At 34.0% G+C, this 19,056-nt stretch overlaps 2 protein-coding genes and 1 long non-coding RNA gene across 3 annotated transcripts; 1 reads left to right on the forward strand and 2 right to left on the reverse strand.

Moving 5' to 3' along the window:
- Window positions 1-82: 82 nt before the first annotated feature.
- LOC116027847 (lipoyl synthase, chloroplastic-like) lies at window positions 83-5,114 on the reverse strand. Its single transcript, XM_031269610.1, has 6 exons — window positions 4,438-5,114; window positions 3,209-3,299; window positions 2,871-3,028; window positions 1,543-1,714; window positions 590-700; window positions 83-407 (listed from the first exon to the last, which is right to left on the reverse strand). The coding sequence occupies exons 1-6, from the start codon at window positions 4,950-4,952 to the stop codon at window positions 321-323; spliced, it is 1,134 nt and encodes a 377-aa protein (XP_031125470.1). The 5' UTR covers window positions 4,953-5,114; the 3' UTR covers window positions 83-320.
- Window positions 5,115-6,154: 1,040 nt separating this feature from the next.
- On the forward strand, window positions 6,155-8,624 carry LOC116027849. Its single transcript, XR_004100002.1, has 5 exons — window positions 6,155-6,300; window positions 6,602-6,632; window positions 6,737-7,364; window positions 8,219-8,355; window positions 8,537-8,624. It is a non-coding gene; the product is annotated as an uncharacterized LOC116027849 (long non-coding RNA).
- A 719-nt stretch (window positions 8,625-9,343) lies between these two features.
- On the reverse strand, window positions 9,344-11,208 carry LOC116027111 (protein CHLORORESPIRATORY REDUCTION 7, chloroplastic). Its single transcript, XM_031268538.1, has 3 exons — window positions 11,047-11,208; window positions 10,862-10,950; window positions 9,344-9,843 (listed from the first exon to the last, which is right to left on the reverse strand). The coding sequence occupies exons 1-3, from the start codon at window positions 11,114-11,116 to the stop codon at window positions 9,547-9,549; spliced, it is 456 nt and encodes a 151-aa protein (XP_031124398.1). The 5' UTR covers window positions 11,117-11,208; the 3' UTR covers window positions 9,344-9,546.
- Between the last annotated feature and the right edge of the window lie 7,848 nt (window positions 11,209-19,056).

Here is a 19,056-nt window from a genome sequence, read left to right on the forward strand (position 1 = left end):
CAAATATTATCAACATAATACTGGATGATATTATCAACAAATATTAAATATAACGCATTACTTGACATTTAATATATATATATATATATATATTGAAAATTCTTGACATTTAATATAAATCGTCATTTTGGACTAGAATTCACCATGCAAGATGAACCCTAGTCCATGACATAATTTACTACAAAAGAATGAAATCAAAATTCAAGCTACAACTTTATGTATACCACTGTCCAAAAGTTTGTATTAAGTAAACCTCGCTCTTGTGTGATGTTGACAATAATTGAACTTGTGACCTTTTAAGTATGAGAATTATGTTCCAACTATCTTACCAGTGTAGATATTTGTTTGGTTCGTTTTTTAACCAGATTTTGAACATACAGTTCTCCAGCCCGATAGGAAGATCGAACCTGAGCAAATCGCGAATTAAAGTTAATTGCAAACTTTACAAGGAGATAACTAGTAAACTAGAAAGTATAAAAAGTTCACATGAATAAAATTTAGAGCCATTCTATCAACAAAAATATAATCGATCGACTTTCTCCAGCTATGACGATTATCATTCTAAAAGCGATAAGGTATGAGTTCTTACCAGAGGCCCACTGGCAACGTATTGGAACCCGATAGACTCCCCATACTCTTTCCAAAATGCAAACTTCTCAGGAGTAACGAACTCTTTGACAGTGAGGTGTAATGGAGTTGGCTGCAGATATGGTATTAGTAAGGATTAATGTTGATAGGTACAAGTATTCGTGTGTATGAAGATAACGGTTTAGCTGCTACGAAAAGCAAGGTTTCCGAGACTTCAGCCTAAGCAAGGCAAAGAAAACGAGTGCGGTTTCTGTGACACTGGTTCAAATGGAGCAACTTATTGCCACTCCCAAAAGGTTTGCTATACAGCCCCTTAATGTGGTTTTAACTCTTCGAATTGTGTTGAAAAGGGAACATGAAAGCTTGTTAGAACCAAGCACTTACCACTATGCCAAAAGCTATAACTAGTAGCAAATGCGCAACTTTATTTCCTTATACTGTCACACATTTTCGAGAGGCAGGGTTCTAGACTTGGCCCTTTATGCCTCCGCCCAACAATCCCCTAGTCACCGGGTGCTGGACTTGGCCCTTTAAGCCTCCGCCCAACAATTCCCCCAGCCACTGGGTGTTGGACTTGACCTTTCACTGGCCTCCACCCAACAATTCACCCCCCGGGGCACTAGCCAACCTTAACTGTTCTTGCTGGAACTCAATCCGATGACCTGGTTCTGATACCACTTGTTAGAATCATGTGCTTACCACTACGCCAAAAGCTATAAGTATAGCTTTTGGTGTAGTGGTAAACGCTTCATCCTAACAAAGCTAATTGTTGTTTTGCTACATAGCTAGATTATCAAGCACAATTCAGCATATAACTTTTGGCGTAGTGGTAAGCGCTTGATCCTAACAAAGCTAATTGTTGTTTTGCTACAATAGCTTCCTAGATTATCAAGCACAATCCAGCAAGCTACCACAGCCTAAAGTTCATCCCAGTCAAAAAGCGAATAAGCTTACCTGTAAATACTGTCCAAACGTCATAATGTCAACATCTATTGCCCGCAAATCAGCCATGGTTTCCTTTATCTCGTCATCAGTTTCACCTAGTCCCAGCATGATAGAAGTTTTGGTTACCATTCCTTCCTTGAAGTGCTTTGCATGTTTAAGGACAGATAAGCTCTGCTCATACCTGCAGCACAATCCCATTAAAAATAATAAGCACTCAATAAAATGATGTGATCAGTAAGGTTACACTAAAAGGAAATGAAAATACAAAGCGAAATCCTCCAAAATTTTCGGTATGTGAGAGGAATATGTATGCATTAGAATCTTTTAGTTAACCTAGGAAGAACCATTCCAGTAGACAAGTTCCTCTTGAAAATCAGAAGTTTTTTTTTTTTTTTTGAAAACAAAATCAACCATTCATTAATTTAAAAGATCAGAACAAAGTACATCAAGGAGAAATGAAGGAGGGGAAGAGTTCCACTCCTTACGATCGGCAATGAGTAAAGCATCTCTAGCAAGTAGATGAGCTGCTTTATTCGCGGATCGTTTAGCAAATACAAAGCTTAAACTACGAAAGTTGTTAGCTACGACTCTAATGTCGGACATAATAAGGTCGAACGAGGAACAACCATTGGAGTTTTTAATACCCTCGACCACCAGCAGTGCATCTGATTCGATCTGGATATTATCAACGTGTCTAGCCTTGAGCCATATCATTGCTTCACGTATATCAGAAGTTAAACACTCATATCTCCTACATTTTACATATTTTTATCTAATATTTAGAAATTTGGATGAGTTGTAAGTATTTGGTTTCATAAAATAAATTTTAAGATTCAATTTTCAAAAGTTAAAAATCAACCTATCTAATGTTGCTGACAAGGCCATCTACCTTTTTAGGAAAGCCTCCAGTCCTCCACAACTAGCAATTACAAAAAGAAAAATATTTTCTTCAAATTTTGCCACTCCCAACTAGACCGACCAACCTTGCATGGTCTGTTGAAAATACTAACCAAGTTTACTTCACAATAAGAAAGAAGCACTTATCCTTTGCCGGCTAGGGTCACAAGGTGGGGTTTAAGCACTTAATGAAGAATATGATCTAAGCTTAATGAAGACTACTTTGATTTTGATGAGACTCATCATTGAAGATTATATGCATTAGTCATTATACTCTTAGGTTCAATAATAAAAGGGATTAGGGAATTTTGCAGAAAACCAAAGAATAAATCAAACTTGAGTAATAGAAGTGTATAAAAATGCTAGCAAAAAAAGAGTTAATTTTTTCTGTTATAGTCATTGTGGAAATTTAAGAAAGGAAAAACTTTTAATAAACTTACCCAGCCCTAGGATCTCTAACAATACGTTGAAGTCGTTTCACAGTCTCAATGTTGTGGGCAAAAACATCTAATCCAGAGTGAACTAGAGTTGATACAGCATCCAGGTCCCCTCGGAAATCAGAAGTCAAGCACTCAACCATAATGTTGGGCTTAAGTATCTGATAAAAGAATCAATATAACATAAATTGCCCTGAAACTAATCTTATGTGTATTGTTTATACATGCACACAAAACCTTTAATTTCATGCAGTTGTCCATTTTTAATCTTCCCAAGCAGCAGAGCAAAGAATTGAAAAGAAAAGCACCATAGCAGATATATAATAAGGAAAAGTGTTGACCTTCAAGGTCTGGACAGTTTCAGCAAAGTGGCCACTCCCACCGTCAGGTAAATCATCCCGATCAACACTGGTTAAAACAATGTAGTCCACACTGCAGGAGGAAATTCAAGATGAATTGGATGTGCAAATTATGTAAAAATGCAATCAGGGGGTCCATTTATCCATCCCTATGCATGCTAGGAGCTTAGAATGCCTTGACTACTAGCTAAATATATGCTAGAATGTTGTTGATACTTATTCAAGATCCAATTTTGGCTTTAACCCATTAACTAGAGTAGCATTGTTTAAGTTGTTGCTAAAAGGTAGTGGTATTCCATCTGTTTCAATTTCCATTGCTATTATATTCACTCCAATTTTCATAAACACGGGCTTCAAAGTAGAAAAACTCTTTGCACACTAGTATGAAATCAACATAGTTATCAAAAGAATACAAGTAATTGAGTAATTTATTTTTTTGTTAGACATCGAGATGCACTGAGTAAGCCCTAAGTCCCTAACTATAGCAGAGGCACTTTAAGCCTCTACCATACTCAGACTAATCTCATTTGTATTGGGCTGGCCCAATTAAGGAGCAAAGTGCCCATAGAGAGCAAAAGAGGCACTTTAAGCCTCTACCATACTCATACTAATCTCGAGTGCCCGTAGAGTGCAAGAGAGGCACTTTAAGCCTCTACCATACTCAGACTAATCTTGTTCATATTGGGCCGGCCCAATTAAGGGACAAAGTGCCCGTAGAGTGCCAGAGAGGCACTTTAAGCTTCTACTATACTCATACAAATCTAGTTCGTATTGGTGCCCATAGAGTTCAAGAGAGGCACTTTAAGCTTCTACTAGACTTAGACTAATCTAGTTTGTATTGGGCCGGCCCAATTAAGGGGCAAAGTGCCCGTAAGAGTGCAGGAGAGGCACTTTAAGCCTCTACCGTACTCATACTAATCTTGTTCGTATTGAGCCAGCCTAATTAAGGGGCAAAATGCCCGTAGTCTACCATACTCAGAATATTTTCTCATTTGTATTGGACCGGCGCAATTAAGGGATAAAGTGCCCCTAAAGTGCAGGAGATGCACTTTAAGCCTTTATCATACTCAACTAATCTCGTATGTCCTTACCGGCCCAATTAAGAAGCAAAGTGCCCTAAAGTGCAAGGCCACTCACGCCAACCAGGTTAGGTTAAGTAATTGAGTAATTTGGATGTAAATAAAGAAAATAGGGAGAGATCAATCCCTTACCCCCAGCTAGCAACAGCTTGTGCAGTGTGTAAGGGCTCCAAGGGATCAGGAGGAGCAGGGTTGCGGCTAGTCTTAACAGCACAGAATCTGCAGCCGCGGGTGCAGGTGTCTCCAAGGACCATAATTGTGGCGGTGGCAATCCCATCTCCGCCTCCGTTCCAGCACTCGCCGATATTGGGGCACTGCGCCTCCTCGCACACAGTATGAAGCTTCAGCCCCGACAGTGTCTCCTTCACCTCCAAATACTTCTCCCCCTGTGGAGCCTTCTGCCTCAGCCATCCCGGCTTCTTGACGCTAGGATCTCTCCCCGTATACGGGCCCATTCCGCCCGGATAGGGATTCGCTTTGGGCTTCTTCTCCTCATCCCTAGACTCGCACCTAATGCCCACTCCTCTACGTATGCCTCTGGGTCTTACACAACACAACGAAGAAGATGAATTGCAGGGGGCAGCTTTATCATTGCTGAAAAAAGGGGGAGAAATTGGAGTTGTGGGAAAATTGCATTGTTGAATCATTTCTCTTGTGTTGTTCTTCGCTCAAGAATAGAAATTGAATGAGCTGAATGAATGGAGACTGAAAAATGGAGAGCGGTAGAGAAAGTGGGTGCAACTACAATGCCATTTCTCGATCGAACCTCTGTGGCAGGGCGGAGAGGCCGAGAGAGTATGACAGCTGAACCGCTTAAGCTGTGTGAGTACTTATTGCTTATTACGGAGTATTTTATTTAAATTTTAAACAAATTAATAAATAAAAGAGTTAATTCTAGAAATAGTCCTTCGACTATTGACTTTTTACCAATTTTTTTGTTCTTGACTTTTAATTTTATCAAAGTTGGTCTCTTAACTATTAATTTTATACCAATTTTGGTCCTTTTGTTAAATCTATGTTAAATAGGTGTTAAATTAAGGGTAAAAATGTAAAACTAAATATTTTAACTTTTTTTCTTCATTTTGTTTCCCCTCCTCCATTGCAAGATTATATAGGGAACAATGTGAGTCAATATATTTATTTTTTACATTTTATGTTAAATTGTTCAAGTAATTAATTTTTTTTGGTTTACTCCATATATTATGTAATATATACTCCATAATATATATATATTTTTGTAAATTTTCTAACTGGATGTGGAGTGTTATTGTATTTTTATTGTTGTACTAGGTGTTTTATTATTATTATTTCATAGCAAAAATGGTAGAAAATGACACCACTAGGGGGGAAACAAAGTGAATAAGAAAGGTTAAAATATTTGATTTTATATTTTTGCCCTCAATTTTAACACTTATTTAACATAGATTTAACAGAAAGACCAAAATTGGTACAAAATTAATAGTTAAGGGACTAACTTTGGTAAAATTAAAAATCGAGGATAAAAATTGGTAAAACTCAATAGTCGAAGGACTATTTTTGGAATTAACTCTAAATAAAATAATAAAATTTACTAGTCATACTAAAATATAAAATATTCATATATAATAGCTAAGTTATTATTTTTTCAAATAAATTTATTAGTTTAGAACTAAAAATAGTGATATGTTAACAACAATTATAAAAATTTTAAAATTAACTACATACTAGTGTGCGTGTATGTACATGGTCGGTCGGGTTCGTTTATGAAATTCAGGGTAGTCCTAACTCCTAACTCCTAACCCTAAGTGCAATAGCTTGTTTAACGATTTTAGTTAAGATACAAATCTTAAGTATTGAATTGAAACGGTGAGTAAGTTACCGGCTAGGAACTATGTAATGAACTACTTCAATTGCAAGCTATTGCAAGTATCAACTTGATGATAAGCAAGTTTGTGCACACACTAGGCAAATTGTGAGCGGATTACATTGCCTTCATTCTCGTGGTGTGGTTCATAGGTACATATAAAGCACTTTCCTTTCACATATTCAGTATGTGTTCTTTGATCTGAATTTGTACTGTTCTGTATGTATGTGTGCTGTTTTCTATTCCTGGAGCTAGGGATATAAAGTGTGCCAATATACTAGTAGATGTGAATGGTTCTGTGAAACTTGTAGATTTTGGGTTGGCAAAGGTTAGTTGGTATTGTATTTCTACTGATTGATCTTGTTGAGCAAATTGGTAGATGTGAATGGTATTGTATGAGCAAATTGTGTCCTTTTTTCTACTGATTCATCTTGTTGACGTTATTTGGAACAGGAGGACAATAGTAAAAATTGCAAGATAACAGGTAGGAACCATCATTCTGTTAATATTTTACTGATTTTATCTATATAATTGTATTAATTTCCAGCAAGAGTGTCTTTGGCTTTAACGATTGATAATTTCCATTAGGCTGGAGTGCTGGCATTACAAATGTCTTTAAAGGAAAAAACTGGAAAAAGATAAGTATTCCCTTCACTTGCACATTGATAATATTCTTTGTCTTTACCTCTCTGTTAAGCCTACCATTGCCACAAGCCTACATAAATGACAGGAGTGCTGGCATTACAAATGTCATTTGGATTTGTGCACACCCCTAAAATAGAGTTGAAGGGAATTGACATGTTTTTATATACACCGAAAGAACCCAAGCTTATGTGTGGGCATATGTTTGTTTGACCAAACTGATCATTGAACAAGCATGGATATGTCTCTCTCACTCACATTTAAGTTATATTTATGCTTGCTTCAAATACTTTTCAAATTATTCTAATGCTTTCCCAGTTTCCCTACATTTTTTTAATAATATGAACCATTAAATATGTTTCTTGGTATTGGTACTGAATTTGCTGTCTCTACTTCTGCCTAAACTTGTTTTTCTGTACTCATATCATCTATGTCCATAGTGCCTTGCACTCATGCCCTCTTTGGTATTAATTTGCCAGGCAACTCCTGATATGGCAGTTACCCTTTTAGAAATAGCAAGAATTTTTGCAACCAAAGTTCCTGGCAAGATTGATGCAGATGTGCAACTACTATGGTAAGTGAGATTTTCACTGCTATAACAAATGACATTCACTTTTTCTTGCATGCTGAATAGAACAGGCATTGCTTGTGCTTTCTTTTCGTCATAAATGATTCATCTTATTTCTGAATTGTTAATGTTTGATTATATTGAGTCATGTTAGTGATGTATGCCATTAACTTAGCAAATTGGACATGGATTTTAAGGAGATTGGTTGACGCAGTTTATTGCTTCATCAAAAACAGTCTTAAAAAAATTTGGAGCTTCCTGAAAAAGAGACTTTTCTCTCCTATATACCCCTATAATCAATTTTATAAGTAGTGTTTGGCCCAACTTCTACTTTTTGGAGTAGATAAGCTCCAAACTAGTTGGGCAATCAAGCACTCATTTTCCTTTCAAAATTAAGGCAAATAATTATTGCTACCTATCTTTTTATTTTATTTCAAGAAGATTAATTAAGGGTTTTGTAATTATATAATTATATAAACTAATTGCATTTCTGTGTCCATCCACATTAGACTTAAAAATTGTAATGTATATACCGATGGATTAAAGGATCAAACACTTTGTCAAATTGAAACTATTTTTTATACAGTTCCCTGAATTTAATTTATGCTAGTTATTGTTGATCTATGCCCTTCTGATTTGCCACCTCCCCAACCAGACTTGATGTCAGGACTTACCTCAGTTGATAGGGTATATGTGTCCGATCCAAAATCGGCTTTGGCATTGCAAAGATTGGCCGAAGTAGCAGTATGTATTACTTTTGCTGCTATGAACAGTTGAATGAAGTGATCAGTTAAACTGTTAAAGAAAGGTGATCAATTTTCCTTATTAGTAAAAATATATGGGCTGTAACATCCTTGCAGGTGTAGTTCCTAGGAGAAAATGCAAATTATGCTGCTTCTGAATATGCTTGGGAATCAGCAACCCCTCCTGGTACAGCATTAATGATGTTAGATGCAGATAAAATGGTTGCTGTGGATTTGAAAGGCAGAGTATATGAGTATGTTATTCCCTTTTTGAGCTTACTTCTTGCACCTGCCTATTAGCATCCCCATGGATTTTCTTTGATGCCATATTTATTTATTTATCACTTAGTACAATTGCAAGATATATGGCACTTAAATTAGAACATTATATTGTGCTTGAGAATTGAGAATTGGATGCCTTATTGACGCATGCAGGGTGCTGAGACAGAATGGTTCTTGTTTGCTTAGAAAGTTTGAACTATCTTCATAGACATATTTTATTTGTAAATTAACATTCTATAGCTTAATAAATTTTTGTAGTTAACTTTGTAGTTTATATGATATTAATGTAATGCATTAGATGATTATTTAATTCTATACTGACTGTAACTTGGGATTTATATTTAAGAATTTGATTTGAAAGAGAATGGTGGATTTATTGAGAGAATGGTGAAGAAATTTTATTATTATTGTTATCAAATAATTTTATTTTTTTTATAAAAACGACTATCTGCGTCTGAAACAAGTAAGCTCCCGACGCAGATAGTTATTTTTATATATAAAAAAATACTATCTGCGTCCGGAACTTTCCCAGTTCCGGACGCAGATAGCCTATTTAAAAAAATAAAAAAACCATATGCGTCCGGAACTGGGCAGTTCCAGACGCAGATGGTTGACTAATCTTCGTCCGAGAAACACCGGACGCAGATAGTCGGGACCAATTGCGTCTCCGGCATATGCTCCAGACGCAGATACCCCTTTTTTACTTGTGTTCTCCAAATGTGACCGGCGACCGTCACGTTGGTATTTGTTGGCCAAATGGTCCGCAGAACCCTAGTGGCCACCAATTACAAGTCAACAATTGATTTTTGGACTTCAATACTTCAAAATAACATATTTATGGGTTTAATTACACCTTTTAAAAATTTAAGGGTCTAATTGACTTTACGAGTAAAATTTAGAACATATTTAGCCCTTTTTCCTTCAAAATTATTACCCACCTTATAAGCCTACCACACCAAATGGAGCAAATAATTAAAAGCATAAATATGTGTCCCTATAATACACATTTATATATTACGAGCAAGCACTATGTGTGTTGCACGAAAACAATACTTAATGTATAGAAATATACAATTCTTCACATTCGATTGGACCAATCCCTGGTCTTCTAATGGTCTTTCAAATACTGTCTACTAAACTAATGAGCTAATTTTGTGTGGGCCTCAATCGCCCATGTTGTCTTGCTGTTGTAGACGAACTTCGAACCACTGAAGCGAACCGGCTTCTCCATCGATTTCAAGTTCACAAACGCACTTCACCAAATACTCCACCGCGTCGTCGATGTTTTCGAACCGCGCTAGGTCCGCCGGCAGGGCATTCGCCGGCCAATTTTGAAGCCACCCTTTCAGCCTCTCTCTTAGTTCTTCCTCCGATACGAACTCCTCATCCTTCCCAGGTTCCATTAGCACATAGGTGTCTGTCCTTATGTCTGCCCTTCTTCTCCTTCTCACCCCACAAATCTTCAACACCAAACATATATAATCACTTATTATGGCATGTTTCGTAAAGAGGAATTGCAATTCTGTTTTTACTGGGCATTTGGTTGGGAGGAGGAAATTGTTATTCCGTAAGAAAAACAATAAAATAAAAATTCAAATTACATTGTTTGGTAGGCATGGATATAATGACGAGAAATTGGGAGGAGAATAATGAATAAAGACTAAAATGCCCTTGTATAATAATAATAATAATAATAATAATAATAATAATAATAATAATAAGGGAAAAATAGTAATTCATTGTTGAATTACAATTTTACAAACTATGGAATTACAAGTTAATTAGTCTTCAACTATAGTGGTATTATCTAATTTAATCTCCGACTATAGTGATTTTTCTCGATTTAGTCATTGATTTTAACAGTTGATGCCTCAATTGGGTTAAATCATCAAAGTCCATGCCCTAATTAAACACAAAAAATCATTTAGGAAAGAAAAAACTATAGTCGCTGACTAAATTAGATTATTAACTCAATTTGCAATTATATGAGTATTTTAGTGTTTATACTACTTATTCTATTTTAATTCATTTCCGATTCTCATATATACCCAACACTATAAATCTATAATTCTAAATTCTCAGTAATTATATGTTTGACTATCAAACAATAAAATTTGAATTCTTACTTTATTTTCATATTATCCATTTTTTCATGAAATTACAATTTCTTTTCTTCCTAATCCCTCCTACCCACCAAAACCACATGTTAATATCTAAACAAAAACTCTCTTTCTTTTTGTGGGTGTGCCCCAAAGTTTTCACCGTCAGACACATTGACTAATCACCTCGCTGAATTGTAAGCACCTCTATTGAGTGAGACAGCTTGATTGAAAATTTAAGACTACTCCATACCTAAAGCCAAAGATCGAACCCTTGACCTTTGATAAAAAAAAAAAAATAAAAAAAATCTCTCTTTCTACCTTATTGTTCAAAGTACCAAATTATAAAAGAGAAAAGAAACAACTAAGAGCCACTTACCATAGTTGCATTTCGGATGTGGAATTGCATAAACGACACACTTTGCCCAAGTAATGGTGGTGGAGGATGCAATGTTGCTCTCTCTTTTCCTACAAAAAATAATAATTAATTATATATTTTTTTTACCTCATGAGTCTCAAAGCACTCCTTAAAAAACAACTCAGACTAAGAAAAATTAATGATACCAATGAACTTGTTCTGTGGATTATGGCACAGCAATCCGGCTTTTATGGTCTCATTCAAAATTCCCAGCATGTTTTTTGTTTTGTTTTTTTTTTCTTTTCTAAAATGGATTTTGAATGAAATCAACAATCCATTTGGATTGGCTTGTGTTCCAGCTAGCGGATGGATAAGAAGGATGACACTCAGAAAGATTTTGAGCCTCATCTATAGTTTTACACCACTTACCCCTCTCCAATTATGAAAATCCTAAAATGCCCCCACAGTTTTCCATTACACTTTATATACGGAATATTCTTTCTAAAACTTTTGTTGTAGATATTGTACTTAGATGTGTTAAAGTGGCTGAAGTCTGCGAGTTTGCCCGCACTTGTCCCTCGATGGGCGAATTAGGGTCATAAAAGATATGACATGTAAAAATGTGGGCCTAACTAGCCTGATCCGTGAAGACCAGCAGCCCTTGCGAGTTGCGGGCCAACCGGTGGACCAGTGTGTTTTTTTTGTTTTTATAAAAAAAATCCGCTAGCCGACCTGCACACTGCAGCAGGCCCTTAAAAGGGCGTCAAAAATTAGGCCTACAATAGTGGGGTGAGCTAACCCACTTTGACAATACTAACATATGGTCCATTGCTCCATTCACATGGGTGGGGATTGAACCCCCAACCTCATGCTTAAGAGACAAAGTACTAAACCACTATGCCAACTATGTTGGTTAAAGAACCATTGATTTAGGACTATATCATTCTTCACATTAAGTTTTTGCGTATGGGAAAATTTTTATTTTTGTCATATTTAATTACTTTTGACTAAATTTTTGTTTCAAAGAAAAGACATAATGCATTGTATTTTTAGTTCAAAACTCATCACACTTGTGCGGAGAAAACCATGGTTTCAAACTGAAAATGATGTAACTCATTTGTTTTAAACATGACAAAAACTTCAAAATTATGTATTTATGTACCAAAAGTGATAAAAGTTACATTTGAAGACCGAGTGTAAAACAAATATTGTGAAACTGGCCCGGAAAGTAGTAGACGAGTAGGTAGAACATGATTCTTATATATGAAATAAAAGTCGCGAGTTTAATTCTTGTCAACACTATCTATTTTGGTTGAGCTAAGAACAGAATTTACCTAATTCATATCCTCGTAAAGTGACCCTGGATTTAGACGCAAACTAGTTGGCAACACTAACGAACACTATAGGAAAGCTCTTTTCTTTTACCATTAGATGTTATTGGTCGTGAGATGGCTTATCGGAACGAAATTTCCTTTATCGTGCAGTGTTCTGTGTGGTCAAAAAAAAAAGAAGAAGAAATTTGTTGGCAATTTCTTTTGTAATCTCCAGAAAAGCAAAATATACATGGTGAGAAGAAGGTCGAGTCTTGTCAACTTTTTTTTTTTAATGTATAATTATAATTACAGAAAATAACAATTTTAATCTCTTTTTTTTTAACAAACAATTTTAATCTATTAATTATATTCATATTGTAGATTCAATCCATGAATTATTATCTTATACAAATTTCATCCTTTAATTATGTGTAAAGTGATTAAGTGACCATTTTAATCTATTACTTATAGATTTTGTTAACATTAAAAATTTATTTTAAAATTTCAAATTATTAAAGGACATATTGATCATTTCGTAAAATTTTCTTACATTTCCTTTATCGAATCTTCATATATACATTACTATTACCGCAAAATAACATCCTAAATTGTACAAAATAATAGTTTGAGTTGCTGCACTTGTTTTAACATACACTAAAATAACCAAAAATATTCCCAAGTTGCACAAAATAACAACCTAATTTGCAAATAGTTTAATAGGCACCAAAATAGCAAAACGATAGCTTGAATTACATAGTTTAACAAGCATAAAAATAAGCTTTATCTAATAATATACTAGTATTTTCTATGTGCAATGCGCAAAAATAGGTGTCCAATATTAGTACTTTATATTAAAATCTTAGGTTTATCTATATTTTAGATATTTATATTATTGTAAATAATAATAATAACAGTAATAATAATAATAACAATAAAAATAATAATAATAATAATAATAATAATGTAAAACATTTTTATAAGTTTGATTTTATATTTTAGGAAATAACTAACATATAACTCCAATATATAATGTGCATATATTATTATTGAAGAAGAATATAAGAATGTGTATATATGCATGCTAACAATAGTGGAAAAAGATAACGAAAATTATAACGATAGGGATATGTTTGTCCAAAATATTGTATAGTACAACCTTTATATCATAATGTATAAAAATAAAATAACGGAAAAATGGACATAAATGAATAGTATATAACATTCATTCACACTTATTAATTTCTATATTTAAACCACCATACCTTTTCATATTAAAAATAAATAATAAAAACAAACAAACAAAACAAAACCACTAGGAATTCATTTTTCATTTGCACCATTATTTCTTCTCAATTATTTTAGGACATTCAAGATTACCTAACTAGTTTCAACTTCATGCTTTAGCCATTTGCCCATTTGCCTCTGTATGCTAATTCCCATGTTCTAGGCCAGATAATTATATGCTAATTTTTCCCCTTATTTGCTTCATCTAAAGATCAATAAAGATAATTATCTCATCCGCCCTACTTCCACAGTTCCACTAAACTTAAAATCAGCGTCATGATATAGTACGTGAAAAGAGGATTGCATCTCCAACGAAATACAATAATACACACAAATTAAATACTACTGCTTAGATTAGAATAGTGAACCCACTACGTTTACGTTTTGTATAAATCTCTACACGCAATCAATTAACATATTAAAATAACTAAATTGCATATATTACTTATTAAGATATGAACACAATGAGATATAAAAAAGAATAATTTACCTACAACAAATGAAAAAAAAAATAATTTGTCAATAATGTTAACAAAATAATGGATTAAAACAATCACAGAAAAAAAATAAAATTATAAAGGTTAATAATTCATAGACGGAATTACAATATAGACATAATTAAAGAAGATCTGCTATCAGCATTTTCGTTATTTTCGATCAACGAAAATTGGATGAAAAAAGGGAGTTATTGGTTGGAAAATGAGTTTCCGACCGATGTTCCGATCAAAATAATGATCCAAAAAAAATGGTCATCAGTATTTCAGTTCACCATCTAATGTTGGATGGAAATAGAGTCTAACGGGTTAAATAAAGTTGGACGAAAATTCCAAATGGTAACCCAGTAGTGATCGATGGGCATAACATAAACAAGAAAAATAAATGAAAAAAAAATTATCAAACTTGTGCAAACAATTGTAAAGAAAGCATATATATTTAATTCAGACTAGGTTATATTATATAGTTCTAAGTACATATACCAGAACCAATTCAAGAATAGTATGAATAAATAATAAACATATATATGTAATAATGTAATCTAGTGCTTCTGAGAAGTCTTATGACACTTGTCTTTGATCCATCGAAAACCCGCAGAAGCTCCGGCCTTGACTTTCTTCGCACCGGTGGAAGCGACCACCTTAGTTTTATCGAAGGTTTCACTCATCTTGTCGGAGAATTTGGTCGTCTTACGATCATTCATTTTATTGTGTTCTTCAAAAAGAGGCTCCGGGCCCCATTGGTCTGCCCATGATGTCTGGTAATAAGAAGGATTCTTGGCCATGATTTGAGGAGAGCTAATTCAGACAGGGAGAGAGAAGAGCATTTTGTTGGGTTAAGGAAAATATTGTTGGAGTGTGTAGGAGAAAAGAATGGGATTTGGGAGTTTATATAATGGCAATTTTAGGTGGGTGGAGATTACCTAGTACCAAATGCATTGGAAAAATTTAAAAAAAAAAAAAGAAAAAAAGAAAAAAAGAAGTAACTTATGATTATGCTATTTGTGAGATAGATTTCAAATATAGAAGATTATTGTGAGATAGATATCAAAAATATTATTGCAATTTTAATAAAATTATAGTAATTTATTTTCCATATATGAATAATGGAATACTTTCAAACTTATTTATTACCAAATTAAATAGAAACGTTTTTGGTTTCATTATTACCAACCTGTCACCAACCTTTTTCGCGTTGTTATCGCTATATCATATGTTTTGCCAAGTCATTGTTGACCCCAATACAAATATAGCTGGTGATAGGGTGATGACGAGGCAAATAATATCCGTGTTTTGTAAATAAGATTTAGATTATCTGCGACTAAGTGTCAATTATTACTATTTTTATATTCATATTTGATATCAAATTCTTATGATTTGTGCAAATTTGAAGTTAAGTTTGTCCTTATTTGATTCTTTTAATTTGCATAATTTATGTGAGTTTGAAACATTGATTGTAAAATCATATAAGATGGAGTTCAATTGAATGAGTTTGAAGTCACATTGTAGCACAAAGACGTATTCCGGTTAGAGTCGTCAAAATGGGCTTAGCTCGTCCTGCCCCGTCAAAAGAGTAGGGGCAGGCTTTGAATTTTATGGCCCGTATTTTGGCGTGGTTTTTAGCCCGTCTTGCCAAAATGACTAGCGCCTGCCCGCCTAGTATGTATACATTATTAATATTAGTGTATATATATACACACCATTTTATATAATTATATATATAAACATATGTTTATTTATATTGAAAAAATGTATTAGTAATTAGTACATTGTATAAATTATTATTTGTTATAAGCTTGTAGATTAACAAATTTATGTATTATGACTTATTACTTTATTAGTTATTGTTGTGTTTAACAAATTACAAATGCATGAATATATGTTAGTTTAAACTATCCAAATTATTTTAGTATACACTTATTAACTTTTTCATATTAATTTTTATTTAAATTTAAAACTTTTTAAATTTGGTGGGCCCTCGCCAAGGCCTGTGGCACTAAAGTGGGGTGCGACGGGCCAACCTCCATTAGGCCCATATTTTGACGGGCTATTTAGTCTGACCCATTTCGACAACTCTAATTCCGATAGACAGTTGAAGCCTAAGAAAGCTAAAGATTGAGTTAGAAGTATCACGACATGACATGCCTAAAATAGCAAGAAAAGGGAGAAATACTTTTTTTTCTTTTTTGGATTAGACGATTTGCCACTCGCGATCTCAGCCGTGGCTGTGGCTTGCAAAGAGCTGGATTTCACGAACAAAGCTCTATCAAGAGATGTTTTGGTATTTTTGCAATTTATCAATGTACGAATGTCCAAACTAAGTAACGCAAGTGTCATTAAAAATGTAATTCAAAGATACACAACTTTTATGAAGATCACAAATCATAACTCAGATGTTAAAAATATGTCCAAAATAGATTGAAAGTCAGAGCTATTGCATAGAGGAAATCCCAACCACAGGTGTGACCATGGTGACGTGTCCAGGCAATTAATGATTCAGTTCTCGAGATATTAAAGAACCTTAGACATAGGCTATGTTTGGCAAACCTAGCTGAAAAGGTAGCTGAAAGCTGAAAACTGAAAAGCTATAAGCTCGAAACTGAAATCTGAAAAGCTGTTAAGCTAGCTGTTATGCTTAAAAGTGTTTGGTAAAATTAGCTTTTTGATAAACTGATAAATGTAAAAAGACTAAAAAGGACATCTTCATATAATTTAAATAGGTTTGTTTGTATATTAAAATATAAAATAATGAAATCAATATATGTAATTAAAATATAAAGTAAGAACATGTATTTGAAAATATATAAAGTAAATTTTTTTTTTGTAATTCATAAGATTAGTTCATATAAAAATTAATGTTCAAACACAAATGTCAAACTGAAATTACAACCAAACATAATGAAAAGAAAATGTCAAAAGGGTTTTAATTGAAAGGGTTAAAGGATGTCATTTATTTAAAATAATAAGGATAAAGATGGAAAAAAATTAAAAAGCTACTAGCTTATTTTTGAAAAGCTACTAGTTTAATTTAGGAACATTACCAAACAGAGCTTATAGCTTATTAGTAGCTTAAAATAAGCTATAAGCTCCTAAATAAGCTCTGCCAAACAGAGTCATAGCTTTGAGGGGAATTATCACTCTCCAACTTCTCTTCACTTAGAATAGGGTTAAAATTAGACTTCAATTCAATATTGCAATACAATTCCAACTTCAATCCAATTAAGCTTGCATCTTCAATCTAGTTACATTATATCAATGCTAATTGGAGAATTTTCAGAGTTCATCACTCAAATTTCTACCCTCCAGCCTTTGAGTTTGAGAAATAATTGTCTCGTATGCTCGCCACCCCACAATATTTCCAACTAGAGTCATCTCCAAATCCTTAATTGACATGTCAAGCAACAACTTCACAGGAATTGAAGTATCCTTGTTGGATATGAGACTAGCTACGGTCCTTAAAGATAAAAGGTCCAAAATATATGGCGGCCCAGATTATATGCGAAACCTAATCAGAACTAGAGCTCAGTCCAAGATCAACCCTGAATAAAATATTATTTGTATTGAATTATTATTGTAATCATTGTATTATTATATTCATGTGGGGTCAGACCTTACAAATATATAAAGGGCCTCAACCCTTCATTTTCTTCAAGCCATTCTTTCGGGCTTCAAGCTCCTTATTTTTATGGTTATGTTGGTTTGCCGGTGACTAAGCCCAAAGGTCACAAAACCAACACTTGCAAAACTATGAAATCTTGCAAGCATTAACTCATTAAGTAAAGATTTTCACCATCAAGTCTTGCAAGAGTAGGGGAGCCTATATATAGCCCAATAGAATGATTAAAATGACAAGAAAATCCTTTAACAAATTTACCAACTCAACTCAGATGAGCTGGATACAGAGATATAAAATGTTCTAGAATATAACTGTATTCCTCTAATATGCTTGAACTTTTATCATTATTGGAGCAATACTGGAATACTGCTCCTTATCCTCCATCCAATACCTTCCCATAAGCTGGAGAGTATAGATTCTGTAATTCCAACTTAGAGATAAATTAAATTAAAACTGTCATACTGTGACATGAAAACTCGTCCAAAACTAGTTTCCTTCAAGATATCAATTGAGTGTTTCCTTTCGTTGAGATTGAATGAAGAAGGTAAAGATTGAATCTGACTAAGGATTGAGATTGTCATGCAATCCAAAAATTTATTTAATTCATCGATGAAACTCATGACGTTGTCGGTGGCGTTATATATCAATCATCTCAAGTAAACTACAAGTTGATTTCCTACTCAAATGTGTCACATGGGCATTTTCTCCATTTTTACATGTGAACAACAAATCCTTGCATACTTCATGTATTTGTTTTACTGTCATTTTGAAGTTAGGAACCAAATATGAGGGAATAACACTTAAATAGTAGCAGTAGATGAATTATGAACACTTTGTCCAACTGCCTTTAGACTTATATCTTGGTATCCAACTTGATGGATCACCATGTTTTAATTGTTTCCATTAACACTTGTCAACTGTATGGCTAGACTTTTCATAAAAGGTATACTTAGTAGCAAACTTATTTCCACTATTAAAGGTGAATATGTTTCTGTTATCAAAATTGCATGTAGTACTATTGCTTACTTTAGCTACTATGTCCTCAAGCCCTGTATAAATGAGGTTATAAACTTCATCTTGAAGATCCGAAAATCTATGCGAATGCACACTTTTTGTAATTGAAGAGCTAAGAAATTTGAGAAGGCAGAAACTCACCAAAAATTTGCATCTCTCACACGATGTGTGTTGAAGATGATTTGTAGCAAGAATCAGAACTTTTTCATCAATGATTTCCCACATATTTCTCACTTTGAATGTTGTTCTCATAGATCTACTCCATGTACTATTGTTCAGATTTGCTCCAAGAATTATATTGTTGTTCATCTTCATGGATCTACTTCATGTATTGTTGCTAGAAATTATTAATGGAGGATTAATGAGCATTATGCTCGTGCTTTTCACGGATCTACTCCAGGAGCTACAATGGAAGGTAGGTTACAAACAGAGGATTAAGAGCATCTTATTCGAACTTCTCATCAGCTACAACTCACGCTTGATTGACTTGATTTG

This window comes from Ipomoea triloba, chromosome 8, assembly GCF_003576645.1.
Source record: "Ipomoea triloba cultivar NCNSP0323 chromosome 8, ASM357664v1".
In the NCBI taxonomy this organism is placed as follows: domain Eukaryota; kingdom Viridiplantae; phylum Streptophyta; class Magnoliopsida; order Solanales; family Convolvulaceae; genus Ipomoea; species Ipomoea triloba.

What these genes read in the sequence shown, in the direction of transcription:
- LOC116027847 (XM_031269610.1), bottom strand. Translation starts at nt 4,952, where the DNA reads ATGATTCAACAATGCAATTTTCCCACAACTCCAATTTCTCCCCCTTTT. An exon ending in AAACTGTCCAGACCTTGAAG is followed by an intron (nt 3,029 to 3,208) that starts GTCAACACTTTT and finishes TTCTTTTATCAG; the next exon opens with ATACTTAAGCCCAACATTAT. An exon ending in ACGTTGCCAGTGGGCCTCTG is followed by an intron (nt 408 to 589) that starts GTAAGAACTCAT and finishes CGATTTGCTCAG; the next exon opens with GTTCGATCTTCCTATCGGGC.
- LOC116027111 (XM_031268538.1), bottom strand. Translation starts at nt 11,116, where the DNA reads ATGCTGGGAATTTTGAATGAGACCATAAAAGCCGGATTGCTGTGCCAT. An exon ending in TCCACAGAACAAGTTCATTG is followed by an intron (nt 10,951 to 11,046) that starts GTATCATTAATT and finishes TATTTTTTGTAG; the next exon opens with GAAAAGAGAGAGCAACATTG. An exon ending in ACATCCGAAATGCAACTATG is followed by an intron (nt 9,844 to 10,861) that starts GTAAGTGGCTCT and finishes TTGGTGTTGAAG; the next exon opens with ATTTGTGGGGTGAGAAGGAG.